The following is a 24,018-nucleotide window of genomic DNA, read 5'->3' on the forward strand; positions in this document are numbered from 1 at the left end:
TGGAGGCGAGAATGAAAACAACAATAAAACAAAAATAAAGGAGCATTCCAGCATGTTCATTTTCAAAGACACTATGGAGAAAAAATCTGTATCTGCACGAATTTATGCATTGCAATGCATAACCGAGTAATTTCTAAATAAGCAGGTGTTCCTAATAAAGTGCTCAGTGAGTGTGTTTTAACTCCGGTTTAATTGTTATATCAACTTTTTTTCATTTTAGCAGTTTAATTACTTGTTTGTTTATTGGTTTATTTTATATCTGCCCAGTGTTTTGTTGGTGCTGTGATTGTAAACAGTTCAAACAAAAAACCAAAACAAGCCGTCGCGTGGTGTTACGTCATCAACGAGCGACTTAAACCACAGTAGCGGGAATTCGGCCGTTCAGAAACAACTCAGTGTGGAGTTTGTGTTCAGGTGAAGTGAATGGATTGTTTGTTGTTGTTGTTGTTGTTGTTATTAAATACTCTGGTTGTGTTGCTGCAGTCTGCGGAACCGGAGAAGAAGCCGTTAAACCGTTAACGAACCGTTAAACCGTTCCTCAGCTACCGTTACTGTAGCATTAACGGGTTAACGAACGCCATTACACTTCCGGGTCCTCTGTTTCTGTTTCATTCTGTTCAGTCCTGTTTTATCTGATAGGGTTTTTAAAGCCATATGAAAACACACACACACACACACACACACACCTGACTGGTGTTCTATATATTACTGTGTGTGTTTTCACAGGCAGCGTGTCGCCATGACGCAGAGAAAGAGGCTGTCCGCCACACAGAGCTCCTCTCAGAGCAGAGTAAGTCCGCCTCTTTTCAATGAGACAAACACGTTTGTTGAGTCTGTTGGAGTCTTTTTCAGCCCGTCACTCCTCCAGGATACAACTGAGGGTCATACTCTGGTAATGATCATGACAGTGGGGTTGTATTTCTGCATTTAGAGACAAACTGGCTCCTTACTGGCTCAGGAGGAGGATGACGACTCAACCTTCACTCAGCCAAGTTCAACACAGGTCCAGAGAGGACTGGAGAAGCTCACACCTGCACAGGTCGACCAGAAGGTAACAGAGACACACTCACACATCCACACAGAACGTCGTTTTAAATGATCAAAAGAGTGAGTTAAATTATTTACTCTCACGTCCTGTCTGTCCTGCAGACAGCAGAGGTGGTGCAGTACTTCTTGGTGAAGGACCAGAAGAAGATTCCCATACGGCGAGCAGGTAAAGCTGCCGCACACCAGAGAGAAGCACACAAATATACAATAAAGTGTGATGTATTTCTCTTGATTTTCTTCTCAGACCTTGTGAAACACGTGGTGAAAGAGTACAGAAACATCTACCCTGAGATCATGAAGAGGGCAGTGCGTATCTTTGACCAGGTGAGGATCAGTGGCAGCCCTGCAGTCAGCTAAACATGATCAGAATAAGGAAATATCACATTAAAACTACGCGGTCACAGTGTTGCTCTTTTCAACCAGGTGTTTGGCCTTAAACTGGTTGAAATTGACACCAAAAATCACATGTACATACTCGTCAATAAGCTGGAGACAGTTGAAGGAGCCTCGCCGATTAAGTGAGTAAACCCAGCCACTTCAGACTTTAATAACTGCCTGAATTCATGTCAGTATACATATAAACTGTATTTGTTTGAACCTTCAGCCTGTATTTGTTGTTGTTTGTGTGTGTAGTAGTCCAACCAATCCAAAGATGGGTCTGTTGTTTGTCATCCTGAGTGTTATCTTCATGAAAGGAGGTGTTGTCAGAGAAAGTGAGTGACAGAGTTTTTAACCATCTGTTGTTGTAGGAATCAGTCACAGTCTCATTCATCTATCTGTCTGTGTTTTTGTTTTCTAGACCTCATCTGGAATACTCTGAAGAAACTCCGTGTTGACCCAGCGTAAGGCCACATTTTGTTATTACATCTCTATGTGTGCAGTGTGACTTCACATATTCATGACTTTGAATGTGTCTTTTTTTGATGCAGAGAGAAACATGAAGAGTTTGGTGATGTGAAGAGGGTGGTCACAGACGAGTTTGTGCGTCAAAGGTAACAATAAGGTTGTTTTAAAAGGAAAATCACTGCCTGAAAACGCTCAACATTTCTCACTTCTCAGTATTTGCCAATTTAATTTCCTGTGGATTAATGTTTCATCTCAGATCTGTTTATCTGGTCGTGAAATTGTCTTTCTCCAGGAGAAATCCTGCCTGAACCATCAGGTTTGTCAAAGAAAAAAGGAGGGATTACATTAGATTCAGGAAAGAAAAAAGACAATATGCTGAATACAGCCACCAAAATATTATATTTTCTCACCTTCCTGCATTAACTTCTCCCCTGCTTCCTTCTTCCCTCCTCAGTGTGTGTGCATGCACTTTAAGTTACCAGGGCACAGTCCTCTTCTCCTGCTCCAGTAATCTGATTTTGTAAACATCACAGGGAAGATGAGAAACCTGATTTCTCGTGGACAAAGATGATTTCTTGCCCATGTTTACTGGTAATGCTCTTATCAGGTTTTCAGAGGTATGCATGTGCATGACAGAAGGTCGCAGACACAGCATTTCTGGGCAGAGGTTCATTTACTTCAATCTAAAATCCAACAGAGCTTTTTCACTGTTTTGTTAAATTCAGCCTGTTGTTACACTGCATATGAACAACTTCTCTAATTACCGGAGCAACCCGGTTTCTTGAGTGCACGTACTGACAGTTTGCTGTGGACTCCTTGATCACAGAAACCATTTTTTCTCATTTAAATAACATCAAAGGAATCAGATTACCACAAAACGTTGACTGTAATCCGACTACTTGATTAACCCCCCCCCCCCCCCACAGATAAAAGTCTGAATACAGTGAGAAGCTTTCAGCCAGGTGATAGCTCAGTCCACTAATCCAGTGGCTCTGTGATCAGGAGGTCACAGGTTCGAGCCTTGCTGTGTTTCACTGTGCTGGTGTGTTCAGAGCCGGAGACTGTCAGACCATAGACTCTGGTTTATACCACACCACAGAGCAGCAGGAGAGTAAAGAGAAACCAGACCACTGCAGCAGTGTGGCTGGACCACCACTCTCTCCTAACATTGTCAAACATGTTGGAGATTATTTATCTATCTGTTGCATTTGTTACAAATGCTGAGTTTATATCGTGTGTGTGTGTGTGTGTGTAGGTACCTGGAGTATGTGCGAATCCCTCACACAGAGCCACCAGAGCATGAATTTCGCTGGGGTCAACGCGCCGACATGGAAGTGTCCAAAGCCAAGATCCTGGAGTTCATGGGTCAGGTGAGTATCTGGTGGATGAACAGAGTGTACCTGCCTGCCTGCAATCATATTTAAACTCAGTCAGTGAACTGAACACCTGTGACTCCTGTGTTTTGATCTCAGCTTCACGAACAGGACCCTCAGAGCTGGAGTCAGCAGTACAGAGAAGCCCACTCCACCCCCAGCTCCACCCAGGCCAGCACCAGCAGCCAGAGATAACTGCCCCAGTGTTACAAGTTCATCTGCCTTCATTTTATTTATTCTGACTGCTGATGCTGAGAAACGGCTAAAAGAAGCTGCATCAAAACCACGTTTTTCCCTTTTCAGTGTGTCATTGCTGAGACTGTTACTACATCTTTGTGTGGTCATACTTTGTACAGACTAAATTATTTGGTCTTTCAGCCTCAAACTCTTAATCACATTTAATATGACTCAGACAAAGCATCAGGTATCAGTTTTCATTTTATTGCCTGGAGCAACAGTTATTTGTTTAGAAAATAAAAATCTTTTTATAACAGATTCAACATTGATGATTTGCATTGATTGACGTCTTTTCATTCGTTTCTCTCGCTGCTGTCGAAGTACTGCTACATGTCACAGAGCTCAGGACACAGGCACATTGCACGTTTTACACAGACGGAGAAAACCTCAGATACACTCTGATCTGACCGAACAAAAAGCACAGATTCACTGCTTTGACACGGGATTTGCTACCACTCACAGTAACTACTCACTGAGCATGTGTTTTAAAGGGGTGAGTCTATTTTAAATTCTACGTTTCTGACTCGTCACATTGTGTGGAGAGAAGTACATGCATTTATTTACACTGTCGTGTGCTGAGATCCCTTTGTTTTCTTATTTTTTAAAGTAAGGATCCCCTGAGGAAATTATCTTTTCTATTGCCCCCCAGGAGAAACAATCTGTAAAATGTAATGCTTTTCAGAGGCGCGTCACCAGAGGGCTGTGGCATAAAGCGAGATTAGTGGATTATCCAGCTAACTTTGGGATTAACTCAGGTTTACTAGTGTCATGAAGCTGAGGCACAGATCACCATGTTAACCCCGACACTGTTTTAAATTAGGTCTGTAAATTATTACTGTTCTTTAACAGTTGTTTGGCAGCAGGTACAGCCTTAGAGTTATTTTAGTATTCCTAATGTTCATTTATATTCATTATAGCACCAAAATGTCTCTGTCATATGGAACCCCAAAGTGTTCAGTATTAAACAGCAGATAATAGTCATATTCATCAATTGTTCAAAATGAATATTAAAAAAAAACAAGTAGTTATGGGTCAGTGACATAGAAACAAACATATTACAACAGGTTGTATTTAATCATTTCTTCATATGTAAATATTCACATTTTATTTTTTCACATGTATTTTTTCTGTTAAAGTATCTTAAACTTTAATTTGGACGCTGTATTTTTATGTTATTTATATGACTGTAATAATCTAATATTGAACACTTTGGGACTTTATACATGACAAACTGTATTTAAAAAGGTCCATATAATAATTACTACACGTATTTATACCATTATTTTCATCATGTGGATATTATTCCTACTGTTTCTACAGCTGCTTACTCCATGTGATTATAATGTGGATATATTTTGACCGAACACGTCTTTTTCTTACTCTAAAACCAGATTTCTGTGCAGGTGTCTGATGATGTTGAATGTGACGCTGCCTCTCTCTGAGGTGGACCAGAGTTAGAATCACACCCTGCTTCATGATACCAGCTATCCAGGATCACTGATGTTAGGTTCAGAGAAACCCAAAGAGAGCCAGGCTCCAGACCATGAACACGGTCAAATGTAGTTCATTTAACAGCTCTGAAATATTCTCATATTTAAAAAAACAGACACGCTGCACCAGTTATTAGTATTGCACCAGATCCCGTCGTGTTTCTTATTAAAACGACCAATAAAAGCACACAACAGCACACACACTGCACCTCGAGTGTGTGTCTGTGTATACAGGGTGCATAGAGTAATCATGTATATCTTTAGTCAGGTGAGGCACATCGTGGTGTCGGGCAGTTAAAGCGCCAAATGTCCCCTCTAGTTTTACTCTCTGTGGTTTGTACAGATCCAGCCCAGAACCGATCACCAGGGTCATTTGGATACTCAAACACTTCACCCTCCTGTGAATGCAGAGAAGACTAGTTCAAGCTGAGGTGACTGATTTTACAGTGGTTAATGCGGGGAGGGGCCGTACATGAGTGATGGGACGAAGAGAGGGGAACAAGAGACAAATGAGTTCAAGAATATCCAAACAGTGATACTGGTCCTCTGGCCAGTGTTCAGCAGTACTAGCTCATTTTTCACAGTAAAAGAAACCTCCTCTTCATCTCTCTGACTTTTGGCCTGAGCCCTGCATTATAAAGTGCATTTACAATGGAAAGAGGCTGCCATAGGAGAAATGTCTTACACTTTCATTGCGGAGGAGTTTTTTTTTCACCTCACAACAATCACTATGATTACTTAAATTAAAAATAAAGGCCACTTTCCATCAGGGTAGATGGAAACGAAACCAGCTCCCTGTTTTGTTTCCTCCTCTAGATGTGGTCCGGGACCGTCTCCAACGCCTCCGCTGGGTCTCTGTCCACGTCCACGTTCTGAGAAAGAGACAAACTCACACTGTCTGATGCCTGTGTGTATTAATGAATGTTTCTGGAAAACTAGCATATATTTGTCTTTGATTTAATTTGGTTTTTAGGCCACATGGAGGCTGCTCTAACCCTGTGATTTGCGGAGCTTGATGAGGAAGCCCCCGTGGACACTACTCAGACCTCAGAAACTGAAAGAAAACAGATTTACCACTGGCTTGTCTCTGTGCGTGTTGACAGCTTCAATGTTGAGGAAGACGGACTCCACTTTACAACCTGAGAGAAAAAGACAAACAGCAACAAACAGAGCTCAGGAGGAGTCTACAGCCAGACTGACGTCACATGATTACAGCCGAGGCTGATGGGAAATCACTAGTTCTGCAGGTATTTGATCATAAACCAGAACACTGCACCAATTAAATGTTTGACCTGATGATGGCGCCAGATAAGGAAATTAAGGGATAACCAAATTTATTACAACTCATCCTGAGGAAAATAGAGTCTCTATTAATATGGATACCCAACAAAAATGGGAGCGGACATCATGTGAAAAGATGGATGTTAAACAGTGACTGACCGTAGGCGACTGGCGTGAGTTTCAGAACCGTGTGGAGAGGACACTTCAGGTAGGGAAGCTCAACTGATACAAAACGAGAAAAGTCCATTTATTTAATCACAATATGCTATAGATAAATATTTCTTCATGAGTCTCAGTTCTGGAGTTATTTGGGGCAGCAGGACCGTGTGTGGGACTGAGTCAAAATAAACTTTATGAAAATGTTCATATCTTAACAGATGCTAAATAAATCTGTTTTGGAGGGAGCATTAAAAGGACACTGGTGGTGTTATTGTAAAGAAATGTGTGTTTTCTCACCAGCGCTCTTGTCCAGGAAGTAAGCCAGCAGACATCTCATGACAGCCTGGTGACAGATGACTAAAACGTTCTCCTGCCTCTCCAGCTCCATGATGACCGGCTCCAGACGCTGGACGAGGTCCTCGTACGACTGGTGTGCAGACATGGTGTATTTTGAGATACACAGGTGTAATTATATCCCCGGTCACCACCTCAGTTTACTGTGTTTACTTTTTACCAATGGAAAAACGTCAGTTTCTTGGGTCCAACGCAATGTTCCCCTTAATTTTTCATGTGTCTGAGCATACACACAAACTCCCTGAGAATTCCTTGGACCACTGTGAGCAACATCAGACGTGCACACTGTCGCACACTGTAATTTTATGCGCTACATAGTTTTGCTGTGCGCGGAGAAAGCGGGAGCAGTGTGCGATCGAGCTTAGAGGGAACATTGGTCCAACGTCTGTTTTTTTCCCTCCTGGGTCGAGTTTTACAGAAAACTATTTTCAGATTTCTCTGAAACAAGTCTCACCCAGGGGAGAGCCCTCTTGAATTCTTCCCCATGAGTGCAGTGAGAGCTGAGGGTTCATTTCTGATGATAAAACTCAGCCCATCTAAGTCCAGTAGTGTCCAAAACTTTACACAGTTTAGACACACAAATAAATAAGCTTTGAACCCCTCTTTCTTAACTACAACTACATCACTTCTTAATGGCTCTGCAATGACACGTGTGTGTAGTGATCCTGTTTATTTTCTTCTGTAAAAATGTCATGTGATAGGACAATGTTTAGTTAGTTAGGGTTCTCCTCTCACCTCTCCTTTAGGGTAGCGGTAGCGATACTTGTCTTGGTCCCTCAGTGCAAACTCCTCTGGGTAATTCTCCTGAATCTCCTCGTACGTCATCTCTTCACAAACCCCCTGACGCAGCAGAAGAAAAACACAGAGAATCTAAAACAAACACCCTCACAGAAACACATTTCTGTAAAATCACAGCAGATCACGTGCTGCAGACACAGAAATATTGTGTCCATCATACAGTGATGCTCTGAATGAGCACACTCACAGCATCTATCTCATTGAGAGCCTTCCACTGTTCATACTGGACTCCCAGAGCCTCTGCAGTCTGGATGGTCCTCTTCATGTGGCTCGTCCACACCTTCAGGTCACTGATGCACTGCCCACGCATATACGTACCCAGAGCACTGGCAAACTGACACACACACACAGAGGACGTCAGTATAGAGACAGTCCACGCACAATAAGAACACACACTCTCAGACTGCAGTCTCCTAACCTTTGCCCCGCGAGTTGACAGCCCAGAGTCTCCCCCGATGCGACCGACAAGGTTTAGTTCGCTCTCTCCATGGCGACACAGGTAGATGGATCTCGGGGTGACGTGGATGTTCATGAGGTAGTAGACGATCCTGCTCTGAATGTGGTCCTGGACCCGGTTCACCAGGTATCTGCTGCCCACGTTGAAAATCTTGATGTAAGACAAGTTCCTGCAAGAAGAGGACAGAAAATCTTCACTTTATGCAAACGTATTTTACACGTGTTAGCTGTGTGGATGGAAGACATTTGTAAATCTGATTACAGATCATGTGATACACATTTGTGACCAGTCTGAGTCTAATGTTTCTCCACAGGAACCCAGTGCGGATGTAAACAGGAACACTGGGCTGTCACCTGTCCTTGTTGTCATCCAGTGGGACGTAGGTCAACTTGTAACATTCGATCCTCTTCAGGAAGTCAGCCACAGCCTCCTCTTTGTCGCAGTCTATGTAGTCTGGACTGCTCAGCTTCACTTGCTGTTTTGAGAGAGAGAGAGAGAGACATGAAGCTACAGTTCATGTCTTCATTCTGCTCGAGGTTTCTGCCTCTTAAAAGGAAATTTTAAGAAGAAAAGATTCAAAATACAACAAAAACTGACAACAACCTCCCACTCAGGGATAAATCTGTTAAAACAGGTGCTTCTTACATCACACCCAGTGTCTTTAAAAGGGATTAAAAATGTAATCTGAAGTCAAGACTAAAAGTCACACTGTTAAAACACATCTATCTCACATCGTTTCAGTCCTCTGTCCAGACTAAAACATTATTTTCTCTCTTGAAAATTGAGCTTTTTCAAAACAATGACTAAAGCTGCCCAGTGAGGCTGTGGAGTACAGTTAAAGACTTTCTGTTGTTTCACTCATTTTAAATGTGAAACTTGTTTTTTATTAATATATATGCATAAATAAGAGACGGTAATCCAGCATTATTTCACATCATTATGCATCACACACACAGACATACAGCATAGTCAGCTAAAATACAGCTAAAATTTTAAAAAAGGGAAGAGAAAGTGAAGGATTGAAACCAGCAGGAGAGCTGTTCTCCATATGTGCAAACCATCTTGTTTTGGAACAGATGCCACACCAGATCTCGCCCAGACTCACGTGACCTGGTCTGGCAGTGTGTAACTGTCGCTGTGACCAGGACCTGCTCAGTTCAGCCTGTTCCACCAACAACAAATAAAAGAAACACACTGGGTCTTGGCTCAGAACAGCTCTTGGCTCGAAGCACGGTTTTCACAGCCATCTTGGAACCACAACTTCCTGGTCAAACACACACACACTTACTTTAATATTCTCAGCGATGATCTCTGGATCGTCACATATTGACTCCACAAAGAAAACCTGAACAGGAGAAAAGAAGAACAAGTTCTAACAGACTTTGGGTGCATTTTAATTGAAGGTTTCCACTTGTAACAGAGCAGGAAAAGAACAAACCTTGTAACCGTTCTCTTTGGCAAAGCCGAGGATGACCTCTCTCCGCTCTGGGGTGGTGTTGGTGGCATCAAAAACCTTACAGACATAACTGAGATTAACGACTAATTCTCTCTGAATTAAATAATAAACGTAACAGTGAGTTTTGGACTTCTCGTGTAATCAGCTTTTCACTTACCACAACCTGCCCCTGGTCTCTGGTGAAGTAATCACACACATCCTTCAGGGCAGCGAATGGCACAGGCCCTGAAGAAACAGAAAAAAATCATTAATAATGCAGAATATAAAATAAACCACGGTCTGATTCATACATTTCTATGTGTATGTTTCATATTCCAAGGAGATGAGATGTGTAGTTGCACACAGTGAGACCATGTAAAGCTGAAGGTTCATACTTCCGTATCTTCATGGCCTCCTCATTGTCGGGTCTGAAGAACTCGTAGCTGTTGTAGGAACGTGTGGCATCTCTCCGGTACTGCCCCACGTTGAACACTGTTAACGAGAGAGAAATTATGTTCTATCATAACCACAGTTAGATGATTAAATCCACAGGAAACTTGAGCCGATAACCTGAGCAGATTTACAGCAAATCTAAAATAAAGACTGTGTTTGAGGAAGGTGACGAGCTGTTTCACATCACGTCTTCATCGCAACAGCTTTAAGAGTAAAACACGAGGAGGTAACAAATGCATATCACTGCAAAATCAGTTGTTTAGGACAAAAACCAATGAGCTGCACTGCACTAAACTGTTGACCAGCAGCTTGTTTTACACACAAGTCTCATGTTTCCAGTAAAAGCTTTTACAGTGTTAATGCTATAAAATGTCCTCTGTCATCAGAGGTTACGCCCTGGTAGAGCAGGGTTACCAAACCAAAACCGGTCCAGCATAAAGCTGGTTTACGTCAGCTGGTTTACACTGCATTTCAAAATCATCGTATAAACAACACTTGTGCCAACAGCATTACGATACACACTAATGAGCAACTGATACTTGCTTGATGTTGCTACCTAACTAGTTACCGGCTAAATGAAGCACACACGTGCCTCCAGCTCACTGAGTCTAAACACTGAGACCAGATGTTAAGTGTGATCACAGCGTTGAGGACAGTGAGCGTGAGTCCCAGTGAAATCCTGCACTGTCAGCTGATACCTTTGGTTGTGACGCCGATCCAGTTCAGGTATCTGGTGAGCTTTTTAGAGATGTAGGTTTTCCCTCGTGCCGGAAGTCCAACCATCACTATCATGGTCGGGGAGTTGGTGAACTGGGGCACTGACGCTGAAACACACAAACACACAGAGAGTTAAATTTCCTTTGCTGAGCTTTAAGACATGTTGATTTCCTTGGATAATTCAAGTCTATGGAGAAATGCAAACTGAGGGAAGGATCACCTGCTGCATACAAAGTTTATTATAAGACTGTAGGAGTTTAAGCTTTGAAGGAATACTTTGATATTTTAGGTACAATGATCATTTGCTATCAAAGTAGATAGTTAGTGTTGCTGAGAGGCTGAGAGGCAAGAAACAGCTGACAAACCCCCTGTAAAAACCAGCGTTCATCTCTGATCTCCAGCCAGGAAACTCTGAAACTAACAAGAATTATAAACAGAGTTTGGTCTATTTGTTACAGCCACAGCACTTCCTGCTCCAGAAGCAGAGGATCTTGGGTAATATACTGTTGGGCTGAGTGATATAAATGTTGAAAGTCAAGCTTCAGTTCAGTCTGGTGCCACTGTCGTCTGGTGCTTGCTCGTGGTGGGAACTGTTGGGTCTCCCAGTGTAAATATTATAATTTAAAGACTGTGGTCTAGACCTGCTCTGTATGAAAAGTGCCTTGAGAATGTCTGTTGTGATTCTCCTCCATTAATCCAAAATAAAAGTGATCATTAGTTCCATCCTCAGTTAAAACACGTTCCTGCTGCAGAAACTGACATTTAAATATTTCAGTGCTGATTACCACAGAGAGGAGTGTGTACACATGGTGAACCTTTGAGGTGAACGGCCCGCCGGTCTCTCACAGGGAGGCTCAACATACAGTCAGTAACGACACAAAGCAGCTGTTTAATAAGCAAAGTCACGCCGCTCTCAAAAACGGTTTAACACCTCCACCTTTTCCTGCACGAGTATCAACTTGTCACACTCAAGAGAAAGGAAACAAAGTGGTATCCACGTGCATGTACTCACAGCCTCTGCGTTGGCTCATCCTGCTTTTCATCCATGGCACCCAGGTTTTCTCCAGAGGGTTCTGAGTGAGTGTTCTCCGTTTGTCTGACATGGCTTCAGCAGCCAGGTGAGTGTGCGTACAGACCTCCGTACTACCTGTGCGAGTGTTTGACAGCACGAGATAAAGAGGAGCTCTCCAGGTGAGCGCACAGATTTTGAACTTTATCACACAATGACAGGGTGGGAGGAGCTGGAGTGGTCCGTCAGTCTGCACACCTGTTTGGATCCTTGCAGAGGACGGAGCATCTGTGATTGGCCGGGTGAGCTGTCAGTCATGTTAACTGTCCCGGCGAAACCCCAGAACGAGGTCATCCACCAATCACTGAGTGCAACTCTGAGCTTTGACCCGGCACATAGGAGGTGGTGTAGTGTGATAAGTAACAACCACGCTGAGCAGCTCTATTGTGATTTTGTCAAATGACGTCTAATATAACGTCTTACGCAAGCCCAGACCTGTGTGTGTGTGTGTGTGTGTGTGAGTGAGACAGAAGAATGAATACGAATGTGAGAGAGAAGAGAAATACTGGATGTGTGCCTGGTTTGTTTGGCCACCAGGGATTTTAACAGATGTTATGACCCACATCTGTTAGAAATCACTGGCCTGTAACACAGCAGTCTAAATCAAGTACATTTACTTGAGTGTTGTACCATTACAAAGAAAATGCATTCAAAGTGTTAAGTATTTAAGTACAGAGCTCAGGTATTTTCACCAAAATAATGGAGTGCTCCCTTTGTGTTGCCTCATACATTTAAAAAGATGCACTTTTTACTCCACTACATTTATCAGACAGTTACAGTTACAAGTTACTTCACTACAAAGCTACAACAACAGCAGCTCTTCCTCATGGGTCAATGTTGAGAAATACTTAGGGAGGTGGTGGGGTAAAGTCCATTTATTGTCCCCCGTTAAGGCACGAAACTATCACTAAGATTAAATGATTATGTCTGGAATAACTAATAGTTCATGATGAATAATGTTGGACTTCATCTCTGCTGTGTACTCGTATATGAATGGGTTGATATTAATGTTCTCAGGTCTACTGTGAAGATTTTTTTTTTGTATTTAAAACATATTCTTTTAAAATGTGATTTCAATATTTACTACTAACAGTTCATAAAGCTGTGTCAATAAAACGCTGCTTACATGTTAATGCAATAGAATATAAAGGGGTCTTTCTGATTATTTAATACTTTAAAACTTTAATTACTTTAGATGGTAATACTTGTAGGACCTTTACTGGAGTAATACCACAGTGTAGAAATACTCCATTACAAGTAAAAGTCCTGCACTGAAATGTTGAGTAAAAGAATCTGAGTCTTATGAGCAAAATGTACCCAAGATATTAAAGGTAAAATTACTCACATCTTACATATGTTTTCTATGAAAACCCTAATTTGTAATGTAACAGCTCTCAAATAAATATAGTGGAGTAAACAGTATAAAACTTCACACAGAAATGCAGTGTGGTAGAGTTGTAAAGTGACATGGAAATGCTCAAGTGCAGTAGTACCTCAAATTTATAATTGAGTAAATGTACTTCATTACTTCCGCCACTGGTATATATTACATCCTTCATGGACTTATTACAGGATTGTTGTATCAGACTGCTAGTTTTTGCTGGGTGTACCTAATAAACTGACAACTGAATGTTTGTACACATACACAGTATAATTGTTAATATTTCACAGCTGATCATTTGGTTTATATGTAAAATCTTTAACAGTAAAATAACCACGGCTGTGAAATAAATATGGCAGCGTGAAAAGGACAATAGTAGACTCAGACATGTCGTGGTGTAAAAGTGCACAGTAACAAATAACAGAAATACTCAGTTAAAGCACAACATCCTCACATTGTACTTAAATGCAAAGGAAGTCATTTCTGCTGCTAAGAGTCTCTCAATCAAAACAGTAAGTTTGGTGATAGTGTGATATTGTGAAGGCTAGGATTCTTTCAGTGTTTTTTACCAGGAGCTGATTTATCCACAGAGGTCTCCTCCTCTCCAAACACAGGACGAGCTACTGCCAACAGCAGCACAGCTTGATTCCCTGATAACTTCAGATCCAGACAAAAACTGACTAAAATCCCTCATCTGGCTAAAATATAGTTAAAAATTACCAACATCTAAAAGCTATATTATAAAAATGAGGCTTACAACCGGATGAAAAGTCAGTTTTGATGCGTCTGGCAACCACAACACTGACGCATGCACAAAGAGATATGACACATCGACAGACGACCAAAGGAATCAGACAATTACTTTGATTAAAATGATGGAGCTCGCAGACCAACCACTGACGGAGCTCGTCTTAAGTGATGGAGGTCAAATTATCAGTTTGTGTAAAAAGGTTCATATGCAGCCAAGTTTGAGTGAAGATCTTCAGAATGTTTTCGTCGTTTTAGACCAAGATTCCCTCTTTTTGTTTCCCCGTTAAGCTGCGGTGGAGAGACAGTAACACAAAGAGGAAGTTTTGTTTCTAAAAACACTGAAACTCTGGAGAGTATCTACTTAAATCTCTGATCAGTTTCAGATAGACCTCTGGATTGTGTTCCACATCACTACACGCACATAAACAGGAAGGAATGAAGACAAACCTGTTTCAGTGCATATATGAACCTATACTTGTACTTAAGTAAATGTACTCAGTTACTTTCCACCACTAGCTTTGACTTGTGACAGTAATTTTGCATTTTACTAAATGAGCTCACTGAGTATTTCTCCCACTCACGCTGACATAAACTCGTGATAATGAAGCAGAGTTCACATTTTTCCCAAGAAACAGAAAAAAGTTTTACTACTGAGTCATGCAGCGGCTTTATGCAACGTGTGTGTGTGTGTGTGTGTGTGAGAGAGACAGATGGGAGGTTATGGAGGGAGGGAGGGTGCGTGTGTGTGCGTGTGTGTGTGTGTGTGTGAGGGATGGCGTGCATGTTATTAATCCCTATGCTCTTGAATCAAACCTCACCTGTACTCTCACACCGCGCGCGCTGCGTTCGCCGCACCGGAGGCACGTTCTGCCTGGACTCCATTTGTTTCTTCAAGCGGAGATCCAGAAGCCACGTGGGTCGCTCCTCCACACACCACTAACCCCAAAATAAATGTCTGACAACCCCTCCCCGCCCTCCCCCACCGTGCAGCTCCAACCTCCCGGTCTGGATCACCACCAGGACCGGGCGGAGGACACCCAACACCTCTGCTTACCGCATCCGCTGCGCGAGCTGCAGGGCGAGCGGAACATGCTGTACCATAAGTTGGCCTGTCTCCCAAAACCCTCGTGGGCCCCCGCGAGAAACCACAGCACTTACATAATGGTGCAGAAGTGTGTGTGTGAAGCGCGTGCGTGAGCGCACATGTGTCTAAATGATCCGATTCAAACGCTGTTTAGGGGGGTGATGGGACAGCCACGCGCTCTGCTCATTAATCAATGAGAACGATCAACAGTTTGCGTCACGGGGTCGCGCACGCGCACATCGTCTCCTTCCCTTGCACTTCTACAAATGAATGAAAAAACAGGAAGGGTTTGTGTCCGTGTGTGTGTGTGTGTGTGTGTGTGTGTGTGTGTGTGTGTGTGTTACTGTCACTCACCGTGCGGCCGCTGGAACCGGAGCGTCCTCCCCGCGCCCCCCTGCGGCTCGGCCCCGCCTTGCGTAATCGCAGCTCCGTTCATCCTCCAAATCTATTCCCGGCGGACTGTGTGTCTGTGTCTGTGTCTCGCATGTACAGGTTGTGAGTCCCTGCTCCTGCTCCGCTGCTGTGAAGGCAGCGCAGTGATGGCCGGTCGGCACAGGCAGGTCGCAGCTCGCCTAATAGTCCTTAAATGCTGGTCCTCCTCCTCCTCCTCCTCAGTCTGCTCCCTCCGGTTTAGTATTCCGTCCGCTGGCCGCTCATTCTCTCTCTCACGCACACCCGGTTGCGTCAGGAAAACTAGTCCTCCAGGTTTAACCTCTAGGTACGCCTCTTTCCTCTTCCCTGTTTGACAGTAAACAACAACATCCAGTCTACAAATAATTGTTCAGCATCCACCTCTCCCCCGTCCTGAGGCTGGGGGAGGATCACTGATCGCTGCGCGCTCACTGTATCTGTCCCATCTGTCCCTTAGCAGAGATGCTGTCATGTTAAAGTGCATGGATATTTTTATATTAACACAACGGTGTATAACAATGTGAGGCGTGTCTGGCAGTGCTGAACCTACAGAGAAATGTCAGCTGAATATAAAGAGCTTAGTTTCAGGCTCATTATTATGATTTATCTGTCCAAACCACATCTATACGTTACACTAAGTTATTGAGCTACCTGGAGAAAATAGCGGACGTTCAGCTACCTCCGTATGAATTTAACTTTGAAGATACAGCAGTAATTCAGTATTACTACGGAGAAAGTTAACGTTAGTGTTTTAACCACATTTACGTTAGCTTAACGTTATGCTAACATGAACCAATGCAGTGTACTACGCTAACGTAATACATTCAAACGTCTGCAAAAGCCGCAAAACAAATGGCATTAGTTTAATGTTGGTAAAATTAGCTTTTTTTTTTATCGGGTTGTTACTTAAGACTCCCGCAGTCTATAGTCAACGGCAGGCTACCAGCCTGGAGGCCAGGTACTGTTAGCAAAACAAACGCTAAGTTTTTAGCTAGCGCTATCCTTAGCCAGTTAGCTCGGCTAGCAAGGTACATCCGTAATTCACGTTAGCCGGGATATTAGTTGGGATGCTAATTTTAGCTAGCGGAAAAACAAGTTTAAAATAGAACGTACTTACCGGAAAATGAAAAGCCAGAGAGTATTTTTAGTCCAACCGAAAGGCGAAGAAGACATTTTTACGCAAACAAAACGTTAAAATGAACTTTCAAGAGCTGAAAACAGTGACAGGTCAAAGTTCAAAGCGGCATCACTCCGTCATGACTGACAGGTGCGCGTGCATGGTACGAGCTGGGTGGCCACGCCCTAAAGCAACCCCCGCTTTATCGTCTATTTTCCTCTAAATGCGGCCATTATTTACAAAAGGAACACCACGCGGCACTGAAAAAGACTTGCAACTAGCGATTGAGGGCATAAAGTAATTCGTTACCGAGCTAATAAATCAAGTGAGAAGTGGCGCCATTTTCTCATATACTTCAATACAAACGGACTTCTTTTTGCAGCCAGTGGAGCCGCCCTCTGCTGGCCATGAGAAAGAATGCAGGCTTAAGGCACTTCCGCATTGGCTTCACCTTTCCATCAATTTTACCAATAATAAAAGTCAGTTTACTAATTTGTGGGTCGTACTGAGAGTCTGTTTGAAGAATAACTTAATACCAAGCTGAAAAGCAGTGGCCTATCCCCAACTAAACACCTGCCACAAGTGTATCCTTAACTCTACAACCCTAAAACCTCCTCACTCCCAAGGTCTAAAGCTCAAATACACAGCTCTCGCTCTCTCACACACACAGAGGCAATGAACCAGCAGCTCAGGTCTGTTCGGGATATGCGTAGTCCATGTTTATTTATTAGTTGACAGTCTGGGGTTAGTTTGTCAGATACAGAACAGCGCACAATGCAACAAGCAGGTACAACATCAGCACACCTCAATATTGCAGTACACCCCTTCCCCATCCCACCCCCCTCCTGTATGTGTGTGTGTGTGTGTTTTTGTTGAACCCCCAGCCTCCCTCGCCCCTACTCTATCTCTCTCTCTCTCTCACACACACACACACACATCCCACCACCACTGTAATCTCCCTGCTAAATCCTGATACTGATTCATCTCATTGTGTTACTTACTGATCATATCATCGCTACTGATGACAATACTGACCACGTCATCGTAACTGATAATAGCACTGTTGTTGTTTATCATTTGCAGTAATGTTATTATTTATTTCTAAATTTTTTTTGTCATTTTTTAATTTTTTTTAACCTTTTTTTATGTGTTTTCTCCCCAATGTGTTTATATGTATAAAAGAAGGCTGCGACAGAGACAGGCAGACAGACAGGGTCATATGAACAGTCAGCATCAGTGTGGGAGCAGAGAGACAGAGAGGAGCCGGGCCGAAGCCTGAGGGGGACATTTAACAAGGCAACAAGTTGAGGTTTATTACATTTAAATATGAGTGAAGGACTGTTTTCATGTTTCATTTTCCTTTTGTCTGAGAGCCTAAAGTATAACTCCACCCCCCAAAAAACAATGCAAGAAAAGGTTAACATCCTGCAGCAGATCAGGGGCAATTAATCATCTGAAAACAAATCAAAGTAGAGTTTTCTTCCCAGACAATTAGTATTACATTGATCTCTGTGAAGACACAAGCATCACTTTGGTTTTCTCAATTTTTTTCTATATTTTTCTTACTGTCAGCAAACCCCATGAAATGACCAAAACTGTGTGTATCCAAAACCTGATTTATCTGATTCCTCTGCACCGTAGAGATCCACTGTTTTTCAAAATCTATTAAAAATGCATCAGTAAGTGTTTCCAACAGAGTATCCAAAAATATTGCTAGTTTTTTTTATTCCAGGCTGAAGAGGAAAAGCAAAATGCAGCCAGTAAATCGTGACATCCACACGTGACTTAAACTAGAACCAAAGAGACAAAAAGTAGCATCAGATGAAAACAGCGAGGTCATATTTCCATCACGTTTTTCATCATCCTTTTTATTTGTTTGAGATATGAGTAGTCTTCCTTCAATTACATGAAATTGTGCCCTCTTCTTCTGGAGAATTAGCTCCACCTAGAGCAGAAACACTGCATTTTCTTTTTCCAGTTTTCTGGAAATTTGGTTAAAATTTGCTCTAAATGTGGATGGAAATCTGGCTAATGAGCCACACTGTTGTACTGGGTGATGTGATCCTCCAAATACTCACTGGAGCACCAAATGTGGATTAATCCACTGCTGAAAACAGTCCCCAACAGATTCATTATTTCCTCCTGAGTTACATCCTCAGTAGGAATCAGTGGGCTCGGAGCTGAGACAGAGGAGAGAGGTCAGAAAAGCTAAGTTTGGGTCTTTTCATGGGATTTGTTGACAATAAGAAAAATATAAAACAAGCTCAACACCATTAGGAGCGGTACCTCTCTCTGCTCAGTGGGTGTGAAATGACTCGTCGGGCTCGTCTCTCCGGTCCCCCCTCTGCTCCACAAACATTAAAAACAAACTTTAGCTCTGGGTCCAAACACATGGGAAATCCCTGGTTGGTAATCCATCTCCACATATTTTGTCAGATTGAGTTTGTCTGGCACAGTTGGAGCCACGATGAGCAGCACCAGCAGTGCAGCCCGTCTGTCGCTCCCAAGGCAACGGAATAAACCCTCTACGTATTTAGAATGATTTCCACGGGTACTGGTCCATCCAGGGCTGCAGAACACAGCAGGCCCACGTCCATTAAAACAGCTCTGCCTTGGCGAGGTGTATAAATGTTAACATTTATGACGTGACTTTTTAATAATCAGTATTATCTGTTGCATCTCTAAGCGCTATAAAGAAACAGGATGAAGGGAGGGGTGGTTGTTCTCGCTATGATTCTAGTCTTCTCTAAATGTCTCTGGGCTACTAAGCGACACGAGAGGAAAACCTAAGAGGAGACGATGGCGGGTGGGGTTGTATGATACAAATGCTGCAGCGTAGGAGCACTGCTGTACAAAAATCAAACAGAGCAACGGATAATAAAAAAAATTACAATTTGATCATCTTATAAAAGAAGCAATGGAAATAAAAAATGACAATCTCAAGGTTCTATTTACATTCAGAGAACGATACGTCAGATTCTCTTATTTCTGTCAACTCCTCCTCCTCCTCCTCCTCGTGTTTTTTCTGTCCTCCTCCTCCATCCTCCCTCTCTCCCTCAGAGGGTCCGATTGGGTTTTGCTACAGAGGACCGGCCCTCCGAGTGGTTTCCATAGGCCTCCACTTTATGTATGCATCAGTATATATGTGTGTATGGTGTGTGTGTGTGCGCATAGGAGTGTTTCTCTGTCTGCAGTCACATTCTACGGTGGCCCTGAAGGTAATGATGAGGAGAATCTAAATCCCTGTTGCCCCTTTTCCCCCTTTTTCCACCAATGCAGTTTGAGGGCCGGTTCAGAGCCGGTGCCTGCTTTCGAACCAGTTCTCCAGAGGAGAATCGGCTCTCAGCCTGGAAACCTGGTTCAAGAGAGAGCAGCACCAACACTTTGCTGGGTTAGAGCCAAGAACCACTAACGTCAGGGGCTGAGGGAGGGATTATCATGACCAACAAGACCAACTAAAACTTTCTGACTGCCAAATTAAAAATTGGAAATGTTCAAAATCAACATCAAAATGTTTGGACGGCAATGCAGGTTAAAAAAAACCAGGAGCAACACTTCTAAAGAGACAACGTAGTTCCCTGTTATTGCTGCTGCACTTGTTGCTAGCGTTGCTGGGAAAGTAGAGACGTATCGTGATGTAATGACGAGGCTCTGTGGTCGCTCTCCATGGAAAAGGAAATCAGTTCTTCAAAGGTTTGTAAGATGAACCGACTCCAAAATAACAGTAGCTCCAGCCAAGAACTAGCGCCTGGGTTTGACTTGGTGGAAAAGGGAAATGCGACTGTGTCAGAAATAGTGACACCTGCTGGCCAAATCACTGGTATTGCATTTGTATGGATGAATTAAATCTTGAGGCCATTTCATCATAGTTTGTTCAAAAAAGCTTTTACTATAAAAACGGATCACTTTCCTGTGATCATTCAAACCAGCGCTCTGATATGACTGTGATTGAGATGATCACCTGATTTTTTCAAGTGTTGAAGCGAGGCATCCAAACATCTCTCTGAAATTTCTCTGCTTCGAGTGCAACATCGCTACCTGAGAGCTGGACACACTGCAACTACAGAAAACACAAGCAAATGAAAAAATCTGCTTCATCAGTGTGACAACACATACAGCGATAAAAAAAATGGAAATTCTACAAGTCACACAGAGGACAACGTAAATTAATTATAAGACAGCAGTTTCCAGGGGACACTGAAACATGATGAACATGCCTGGACACTCTATTTGCTGCTGTGGTTTGTGATACTGAAGTGGATGATTTGTCAGTGGTGTAAGCGTTTTCCGTTTTTACACCCTGAATGCAAGATTCAGATCAGACATCTGCTGTTAACCTCGTGTTAGCTAAACTCCATTAAGTGAATTAAACCCTGTGCACGTCTTGTCAAACTGGTGAAGATGGTTTCTTTGTTTTCTTGAGTTTTGCATACTTGCAAGTGCGTTGAGCCCTCAGGGCCACCGTAACAACCCGGTCCTGCATCTCACCTGCCGAGCAAACAGGAGGATGATGGGAAAGGAATGTGTGTGAGGAGAGAGGGATGATTGACAGACGGACGGACAGAAAGAAGGAGGAGAGGAGGCTCAACTGGATTCTCTTAAGGCAACAGATCTCCCATCGCTGCAGGTCAAAGGGCAGAGATGGAGAGCACGGACAATCACACAACGAGCACACACACAGACACACACGCACAGTAACACAGTAACAGTCACTCTTTAAAAACTTACCACTAAATATCAACTAAATGATTGATAAATGCCTCAGGGAGGGGCATGCATCTTAGGTTTGGGAGCCACACACACAATCAGCAGAAATCATTCCCAGACGCATGCACACAATCATATACACAAACATAACATAAATAAATAGCTCGTAAACAACAAAAATGAAGACACGTACTGGTGATGTTTGATGCACAGGACAAAGTAAACACACACCTCAAAACTGCTGTTTATATAAAAAATGAATTTTAAATGTGTTAATGAAAGAGATGAAACTGGTGGAACCATGTGTGGGAGACATTTTGGTCACAGATGAAAGATGAAACAACTTCCACTATTTTTTTTCTTTGTCTCACTCTTCATCACATCAACTATCGTCTTCCTCTCTCTCCCTCTTTCTTTTCTATAGAAGAGTGAAGGGCTGTCTGATTCAGTGTGTGTAGGTGTGTGTGTGTGTGTGTGTGTGTGTGTGTGTAAACCTGGAGTAGAAAAGGCAAGACATCCTGTAAACAGCTTCACTGCTTAACCCTGTGGAATGTACATATTGTATGTGTGTGTTCTTACACTCTAACATTACAGGCAGTGGAGTCAGGAGTGGTCAGTCCCTTGCATGTTTTGCTGCAGGCAGTGTGTGTGTGTGTGTGTGTGTGTGTGTGTGTGTGTGTGTGTATTTGTAATGTGTTTGTGTGCTGTGTGTGTCTAGCTGGGTCGGTTCAGGATGCTCGACATGGACGGGGCGATGGGGGGAGGTGGGACTGCGTTGACGGGGGAGGCGGGACCGGAGCTCTCGTTGCCGTGGGGGACCGGACCCCGGCCGCTGTACTGGCCGATGAAAGAGCCGTCCTCGTTGAACTGGATGTCCACACTGTCTCCGTACTCGGCCAGAGAGTCGTCACTGCCCAGCTTGCTCTCCCCGGCCAGAGACGGCTGGCTGTCTGAGCGCTTCTCATCTCCATCACTGAAAGAGGAAATCCAGTCAGTAATTAGCTGAACAGAGGCTGAGTTCACCTGAGAGTGGAACTACCCACTGTTCACTTTGGCCCCACTCAGTTACTGTTGCTACTGTCAGACTCTAACTCTCAAGAATCCAGTTTACAGTGATAATCAGGCAGATTTAACCTTTTGAAATTCTCAGTAATTTTTGAAACATTGGTTCCACACAGAATTGCAAACACCTGCTGACATATAATGCAATGGGCATCATTATGGATAGGATTCATACAGAGTCAGAGCTTTTTATTAAAGAGTCAGATCCTTTTAGTTTAAGCAGGAACATCTCTATATATCTCTACCAGACTCCATTGATAAAAACAGGAATTTTAGCGAGCAGAAAACAGGAGCTGATGCCTCCATATGTTAGTTTGTGTTACTGTGTGACTTTCAGTGGTGGAGGGAGTATTTAGATTCTTTATGTAAGTAAAAGTACCACACAGTAACACAAATGGAGGCAGCTGTATTCCAGCTGATAGCTATAACATTTCTTCTTCCAGGGTTAAAACAAACAAAAAAAAAAGTCATTACTGTGCCTAAAAATGACGACAACAAAACCCACAAACAAAAACTCATTAAGTTACTGTTAGGTGATTACGCTATTAGTTTAACTAAATTATAGTGACACACCATCACAACACAGTCACAGGCACAAGACTACATGCATGTATGAGCTAAGGTTAACGTCCTCACCTCTCCAGGGATCTGCAGGCAGAGCATCAAGGGGAGAAAGAAAAGTGAGATACAGAGGAAGGAGAGCTGGGAGCTTTAGAGCCGAGCCATTCAGAGGTTTCATTCCAAAAACATGCTGTATGTCCTGCTGCTTAGCAAAAATGATCCAAATTGTCCTTATATTGATAATATATCAAACTGTATTGAGACTAATATTACATTTTGGAATGAAAACTCTCAGGTTCCTGTTGGACTGAATCACTGATGCATGTGACCATAAAGCAGCGCAGGAAACTGAGCGGGATTAGAAGGAACACATCATCAGTGGGTGTGTTAGTGTCAATCAAATCTTTCCTGTTAAAAGCAAAGCACTCTTCACTCTCAGCTTCTCCTGAGAGGAAACTCATGTGCAGAAAACAAAACAAAGAGAAGTGTGAGTTCAGTCTGGAGAAGGTTCAGTGCACTCTGACACCAACTACTGACAGTCTGGTGGACGTGGTGGAAAATACTGCACAGTACTTAAGTACAACTTTATTTCCTTTACTTCATTTACTGTTACTTTATACTTCTACCCCACTACATTTAAAGTCCAACTGAGATTAAATGTGAGTCATTTTTGTGACTCTGCAGGAAACATATCTGCTCTGTAGACCACTTGTCCCGTGTCAGACACCATGAAAAGAAGTTTCTATGTTATATTTTTAGATTTCATGATGGCACCTCCTGATATCTATCCTATGTAGATAGAGACTTTATTTGGATAGAGCCGAGCAAACGTTGCATAAAGCAGCAGAATCAGGTCCTGAACAACCTACATTAGCTTTCCTGCTAAAGTCTCATGAACATGTCTTGTCCTGCACCTCAGCCTCCAAACAAACATGCACTGTGGAAAAGAAAGCATGTAAAGCTACCTGCAGATGCTTATTCTTCAGCACCTCTAACATCTCTCTGTCTGCACATGACATGTAGCTACAGCACAAGTTTGATATTTTTTCTTCTCTTTAAATGATAAAAAATGATAAACTATACTTCAGTTGGACTTTAGATGGATGGTTGATGGATTCTCTGTGCCGCCTCAAACTCAAACACCTTGCAGAGTTTTGAGGCTTGTGTTAACGCTCATATATTTCCAGCATCCTCCAGGAGAAAACCAAGTTTTCCACCTATGACTAACA

The 24,018-nt window shown here is 42.8% G+C and overlaps 3 protein-coding genes across 11 annotated transcripts in view; 1 reads left to right on the forward strand and 2 right to left on the reverse strand.

Moving 5' to 3' along the window:
* The first annotated feature begins 307 nt into the window (after positions 1-307).
* Positions 308-3,761, forward strand: ndnl2 (necdin-like 2). Of its 2 annotated transcripts, none has more exons than XM_018661466.2 (11): positions 308-414; positions 727-790; positions 932-1,051; positions 1,150-1,213; positions 1,292-1,371; positions 1,471-1,565; positions 1,681-1,760; positions 1,847-1,889; positions 1,977-2,039; positions 3,149-3,263; positions 3,366-3,761. In XM_018661466.2, the coding sequence occupies exons 2-11, from the start codon at positions 740-742 to the stop codon at positions 3,459-3,461; spliced, it is 807 nt and encodes a 268-aa protein (XP_018516982.1). In that variant the 5' UTR covers positions 308-414; positions 727-739; the 3' UTR covers positions 3,462-3,761. The 2 variants fall into 2 exon arrangements, with proteins under 2 accessions (XP_018516982.1, XP_018516983.1); XM_018661467.2 differs by having other exon boundaries at positions 331-419.
* si:dkey-96f10.1 (6-phosphofructo-2-kinase/fructose-2,6-bisphosphatase) lies at positions 3,687-11,887 on the reverse strand. Its single transcript, XM_018661464.2, is given in 15 exon segments — positions 3,687-5,865; positions 6,068-6,132; positions 6,434-6,496; positions 6,731-6,860; positions 7,523-7,627; positions 7,773-7,919; positions 8,004-8,211; positions 8,396-8,517; positions 9,331-9,387; positions 9,481-9,555; positions 9,656-9,709; positions 9,711-9,723; positions 9,873-9,969; positions 10,629-10,754; positions 11,660-11,887. Coding segments are annotated over 15 exon segments (1,413 nt in total). The 5' UTR covers positions 11,751-11,887; the 3' UTR covers positions 3,687-5,805.
* A 5,265-nt stretch (positions 11,888-17,152) lies between these two features.
* Positions 17,153-24,018, reverse strand: part of LOC108873295 (neural cell adhesion molecule L1) — a 46,330-nt gene continuing 39,464 nt past the window's right edge. For 7 of the 8 annotated variants that reach the window (XM_051071477.1, XM_051071479.1, XM_018661476.2 and 4 more), the window contains one exon: positions 17,153-22,139. In XM_051071477.1, coding sequence (XP_050927434.1) covers positions 21,881-22,139 — 259 coding nt within the window. In that variant the 3' untranslated portion in view covers positions 17,153-21,880. Of the gene's footprint in view, positions 22,140-22,845; positions 22,877-24,018 lie in introns of those variants that run through there. The other variant, XM_051071482.1, reaches the window with a different exon arrangement.

Source organism: Lates calcarifer, linkage group LG6 (genome assembly GCF_001640805.2).
Source record: "Lates calcarifer isolate ASB-BC8 linkage group LG6, TLL_Latcal_v3, whole genome shotgun sequence".
Classification (NCBI taxonomy): Eukaryota; Metazoa; Chordata; class Actinopteri; family Centropomidae; genus Lates; species Lates calcarifer.

Bases quoted from the DNA above. Each gene is read 5' to 3' on its own strand.
- ndnl2 (XM_018661466.2), top strand. From the start codon at position 740: ATGACGCAGAGAAAGAGGCTGTCCGCCACACAGAGCTCCTCTCAGAGC. The intron at 1,214-1,291 runs GTAAAGCTGCCG...TTTTCTTCTCAG, and splicing joins GATTCCCATACGGCGAGCAG to ACCTTGTGAAACACGTGGTG. The intron at 3,264-3,365 runs GTGAGTATCTGG...TTTTGATCTCAG, and splicing joins TCCTGGAGTTCATGGGTCAG to CTTCACGAACAGGACCCTCA.